This window comes from Panicum virgatum, chromosome 1K (assembly GCF_016808335.1).
Source record: "Panicum virgatum strain AP13 chromosome 1K, P.virgatum_v5, whole genome shotgun sequence".
NCBI lineage: Eukaryota > Viridiplantae > Streptophyta > Magnoliopsida > Poales > Poaceae > Panicum > Panicum virgatum.
Genome location: NC_053136.1, coordinates 22,890,103 through 22,895,890, shown reverse-complemented (window position 1 = coordinate 22,895,890; position 5,788 = coordinate 22,890,103). Strand labels below are relative to the sequence as shown.

General features: G+C 52.5%; 1 protein-coding gene across 1 annotated transcript; it reads right to left on the bottom strand.

Annotated features, from left to right (window-relative positions):
- Positions 1-1,610: 1,610 nt before the first annotated feature.
- On the bottom strand, positions 1,611-3,771 carry LOC120699902 (aspartic proteinase nepenthesin-2-like). The gene has a single exon (XM_039984019.1). The coding sequence runs from the start codon at positions 3,476-3,478 to the stop codon at positions 1,955-1,957; it is 1,524 nt and encodes a 507-aa protein (XP_039839953.1). The 5' UTR covers positions 3,479-3,771; the 3' UTR covers positions 1,611-1,954.
- Positions 3,772-5,788: the final 2,017 nt, after the last annotated feature.

Here is a 5,788-nt window from a genome sequence, read left to right as displayed (position 1 = left end):
TTTAGTTCGTGAAAAGGTTTAAATTTTAGTACTGTAACATATTTCGTTGTTATTTGATAAATAATATCTAATTATAGATTAATTAGGCTTAAAAGATTCATCTCGTGCTAATCAGTTAAACTGTGTAATTAATTATTTATTCAATTACATTTAATACTCCATGCATGTATTTAAAAATTCGATGTGACGAATATTGGAAAAAATTTTGGAACTAAACGGGATCTAATTTTCACCCTTTTTTTTGCGCAGAGGAACGAAAAGCAGAGTGGCATCTGTTCGGGGACACTCGTGTGACGTGAATCCGCTCACGGCAGCTGGCCGGCCCCGGCAGCCCGCTGCCCCGCAATTAATTTGGCCAGCCAGCCAGCCATCCCTAGCCAGGTCGCTGCCCTGCGCACCGCCGGGCGCCGGCACCGGCCCATCCAATCCGATCCACGCCCCGGCACCGCGGACAGACAGCGCAGCGCCGCGCTGCCTTCCTCCGGCCTCCGCTGCTCGCTCTCCCCTCCTCTCCGCCACGCAGTCACGCCAGCAGAGGGCAGAACCTGCGGCCGCGGGGCCCTGTCTCGAAGGAGACGCGGGGAGAGCGGAGGAAGCTGACAAGAGCTAGCGCTGAGCCGCTGACGCAGCAGGCCACAGGCCAACCAACCAAACCAACCTCACGCCCCGCCCGCGCCCCTACGAATTGACAAACCCCGCGGACGCAGCGGCAGGCGCCGACGCAGAGCGGCCGCCCGCCCGGTGGTCGTTACTGCGCACCATGACTCGCACTCCGAGTCGAGTCCGGCCAGCCATTTCTTGCAATCGAGTCCGGCCAGCCATTTCTTGCAAAGTTTTTGTGGGGCGTGTTTAGAACCCCAAACTCCTTCAAATTTTACAAATTTTCTATCACATCGAAACATTAAATATAACAAATGACTCATGTATAGAGTACTAAATGTAGGTAAATAAAAAAACTAATTGCATAGTTTTGATGTACGTTGCGAAACGAATCTTTTGAGCCTAGTTAAGTCATGGTAGGACAATATTTACCACAATCACATGAAAAGTGCTATAGTATGCTACAGTATCCGATATGACCTTTTTTACCCGTTTTCCAGGGATCTAAACACAGCCAGAGACACAGAATACAGAGAATCTCTTGGTACCAGTCACCGGGTCTCAAAATATAAATATTTATCGACTTCCGCGACTCACTTTTTACCATTCATTTTATTCAAAAAATTTGTGAAAATATTATTTATTTTGTTATAACATGTTTATCATCGTATATATTTTAAATATATCATAATTGTTTTTATATTTTTATAAATTTTTTAAATAAGATGAATGGTCAAACGTGATCCGTAAAAGTCAACAAATACTTATATTCGAGACAGAGGGAATATGTTGTTTGACACGGTCGGCATGAACAGAGAGATACGGTGGTGGTATACTAGTTGCTGCAGAATCTCAATCATTCTGCTGCTCTCATCAAAAAAGAAAAGCTATTCTGCTGCGCCGATTGGAACGTCTGAAGAAACTGAATGAGAAAAGGGCTTCTGATTTCTGTATAATATCTGCCCCCAAAGGGGGAGCCACCACCAAACTGAAAAAGAACCAGGTCACGATCCTACTGAATGAATACTTCTTCCTGTTATCGCCCAAACAACGCGGAACAAAAAGGAAATCAGGCAAAATTCTTTTTGACCCGTAATGACTTACTGTGTACAGACGGAATGGTAGAAACGACTAGGGTGTTCCTACTTCTAGTTCCCAATCTCCTCTGCTTGGAGATTTGAGCACCAAAAACCTTTGTTTTTTTTAAAATACTACTAGTACTAGAGCTTGTGTGCGTGCCACCATCCTTCCCAACCAAAAATTTCTACACCCAATTCGCCTCCCAATCAGCTATTGCTACATACTGTTGTTGAACGGAATCAATGGAACTGCGGCGCGGCCTCGCCGCCGCCGCCTAGACATCGGCGCACCGCCGCGGCGCGAAGCCCAGCCGGTTCTTCTGCAGGTCGTACACCACGTGGAAGTTCTGCTGCTGGAAGTTGCCGATGATGGACATGCCGGAGCGCGGGGTGCCCAGCACCGCCAGGCACATAATCCCGTCGTCCAGCCGGATGAAGTAGTTCTCCGCCGGGAAGTCCCACACCGCGCCGTCGGCGAACGCCAGCGACAGCTCCGGCACCTCGGGCCGCTCCACGCCGGACACGTCGTAGCACGGGTTGAGCACCGGGAAGTCGGCGATCAGCGGGTACGACCTGCTCATGCGGTCCACGAACGCCTGCCGGATCACCCTGTACGCCGGCTCCGCGAAGTAGCTCAGCGTCGTGCCGGAGTCGATGATCGTGCCGCCGGACCCGTCCTTGGACACGCCCCACGTGTCCGAGCTGATGTTCAGCAGCTCGCCGCCGACGAGCACGCCCCTGAGCTGGACGTAGTAGAACGTGTCCGCCGGCGAGGACGCGGGCGCGAACGCCGTGTAGTGGAGCCGCGGGTGCGCCAGCAGCAGCGGGTCCTCCCCGAACACCACCTTGCTGCCGACGTCGCTGCCGTGGTCGACGAGGCAGTAGGAGAAGGTGTGCCCGTACACGGCGCGGAGCTGGGACGCGAACGACAGCGGGCCCCGCCCGAGGCCGAGCAGCCCCGCCGCGCCGTGGAAGAGGCCGCGGTTCCGGTGCCCGCACCCGAACACCACGCCGTCCACGCGCCGGGACGCGCCCGGGGCCGTCAGGTTGACGGTGAAGGACTCGAGGGCCAGGTCGCCGGTGGTGTTGGACTGGTCGCCGTACCAGTAGTAGTAGGGGCAGGGGTCGTCGCCCGGGCGGCGGCACGCCCTCGGCGCCTCCGGCGGCGCCACGAGGCCGCAGCGCTGGTCGCCGCAGGTCACGTTGCGGTAGGTGGAGGACGCCGCGGGCTCGAACACCGGGCCGCGCTGCTCGAAGCAGTCCAGGCACGGCATGCACTGCAGCCAGTTGAGGTCGCTGCCGGTGTCCATGATCATCTGGAACCGCCGCGGCGGCGTGCCGACGTAGACGTCCATCAGGTACTCGCCGGACCCGACCGCCACGCCGGACTCCACCGTCGCCACCAGCCGCTCCGACAGAGCGCGCCGCGGGGAGTACGCCGCCGCCGCCCGTTGGCCACCAGGCCGTGCCGGCGACGCCCTCCGGCGCATCGTCTCGATGCGGACGGCGTCCTTGTGGGCCGAATCCAAGAACGAGTCTTTCCGCGTCCTGCCCGCCGCATCGGCGCGGCGGGTCATGTGCAGCTTCAGCGACGGGGACAGGCTCGCCGGCTGCTTCCGCTCATCCCCCGCTACCAGCTTGCCGTCGCAGCCGGTGTCGGCGACGGCGGTGTTGAACGGCGGGAACTCGATGCCAAACAGGGGCGACGAAGAGTTGAGCTTGGCGACACCAGCTGACGCCACGAACGGCGAGAGGAGGACCAATAAGAGGAGCAACGAGAGCTCCGCGAGCGGCGCCATGGCTGTGGTGGACGGATTGACTAGTCCTTCATGGAACAGCAGGCGGTGGTGGCGATGGTGGGAGGGAGAGGCGGAGGAGGTTGGTGGCGGTGGAGTTGGGGGGAATTATAGAAACAACGAGGGGTTGGGAGGTGAAGACGAGCTGGGGAGGGAGGGAGAAAGGGGGGAGGAGGTGTGCAGGTTTTGAACACGGAGAGGAGGCGAGGCGGGGTTGGAATCGGCGAATGTTGGGGACGGTGGCCGTGGAAAAACGCGGTTTTGTCCACCGGGAAGACGACCGGAGCTGCCCAACGAATCCCTTCCCCAAGTAGGACTAGTATATATTTTTTTTCCCTCTGCTTTTTCCTCGGCGAGGGCTTTTGGTTCTTGCAAGTATTTATTTTACAAATGAATTCAACTGGACCGTTTTTCATGGGTGCACAGCTTAACGGGATGCATAAGTTGGTAACTTTGACAGTTTGTCCCGAGTAAATATTATTTTACTGCTTACACATATCCGGGTCATGAAAGACTTAATATATCGATCAATTCTAATTTCTTAATTTTGAAAATATAGCTAGCTTAATATAGCGATCAATTCTGAATTTCTCAATTTTGAAAATATAACTGTTGTAACCAAATGGAGGGAGTAACTTCATATGCACAGTTTTTCAGTACAAAATGCATTCTACCTAGCTATAGCAACGGGTATGAAATATTCGTGTGCCCGCGGATAGCGAACCCGATAAGCGCGGATACGGGTTTGAGTTTGTGCCCACGGGCACGAGTGTGGGTGAAAGTGATCGGGTGCTCTAGCCTAAGAGGGAGAGGGGTGAATTAGGCACTCTAAAAATCTTAACCTATGGCTCCAACTAGTTTGCACAAAAGTTTAAACTAAAATAAATTATCTAGATGTGCAACTATGGTTCACCTTAGTGTGAAACTCTCATCTCAAAAGAGTTTTGCAATTTATAGCCAATTCTAGCAAGATACTACACTAAGAAAGTAAAAGCACACAAGTTGCAATATGAAATGCGGAAGCTTAGATAGGAGGGATGAGAGGAAGCAAATTCTTGACACGAGGATTTATCCCGTGGTTCGGATTGCCACAAAGGCGCTCCTACATCCACGTTGTTGAAGCACTCACGAAGAGTATCGCTTCCCGGCAATCAAGTCTCTTCCGTGAACACAATCATGGTCACCTTGATCCCGATATCCACTAAGGGAGATTGCCCACGAATGAGGTTTCTCCGTCCCCGCACAATGTTGTCGACGCCGCTCTACACCAAGCCAGAGAGTCGTTGACTTGCCGGCGAGCCACCAATGCTCCAAGGAGGCCAGCGCACCGAAATACAAGTTTGGTTCACTCTAGAACCAGCCACAAGGATCTCAACCTTGCTTGTTCACTCACTCAAGAGTTAATCTAGCACTCACACTTACGAAGCTAGTGCTAAAACCTAAGGATATGATCAATAAGCTCTTGGATGGCTTGAAGGTATTCTTGAATGTGTGTGGGATGTCCAGCAACTCCAGCAAACTCAAAATGGCCGGGGTGAGGCATATATATAGGCCACCAACTCAAGAGAGCCGTTACTAGCCGTTGGCCAGTTTTCTGCGTAGGCATCAGAACTTCCGGTGTAGGGGCATCGGTTCTTCCGGTCACACTGCGCTCTGAAGTAGCCGTTGGTCTCTCTGACACAACGCAGCAACTTCAGGAACCATCAGATGAACTCATGATAGGACGTCGGTTCAACCGGTCACAAACAGCTACTGGACTAGCCGTTGGGCCTCTCTCTTCTGCTGACGTCATTGCTCTGACGGTATGCTCCGATGCACCGTCGGTTAAACTGGTGCTGAAGGCTTTGCTCCTGGGCTTTAGACATCGTCTCTGGAACATAGTACATTGAATGCACCGATGCCTCTTTTTACACCGTCGGTTCAACTGGTGCTTCACTTGATCTTCACTTGATGCTCAGACTTGCACCAGGCCAGGGCGTCGGATCTTCCGACTACCATCAGATGCACCGATGCCTCAGGCATCGGTTAAACCGGTGCTACTGATTTCAGTAGAACTCGCCCAATTCAGCGTTTCTTTGAGTTCTTTCTTCGTGTTTTGCTTTGTATGGCCTTTTTACTTCATTCTTGGGATCTAGAAATGTTCACTCAACGAAACCATTAGTCCCATTGATTGCGTTGTCATACGATCACTAAAATCACTTGAAATGGCATAAATGGTGACATGTTCGTTACAATCTCCCCCTTTTTGGTGATTGATGACAACACAATCAAAGCAAGCATAATATTTGCAAAAATTGACTAATTGAACCACTT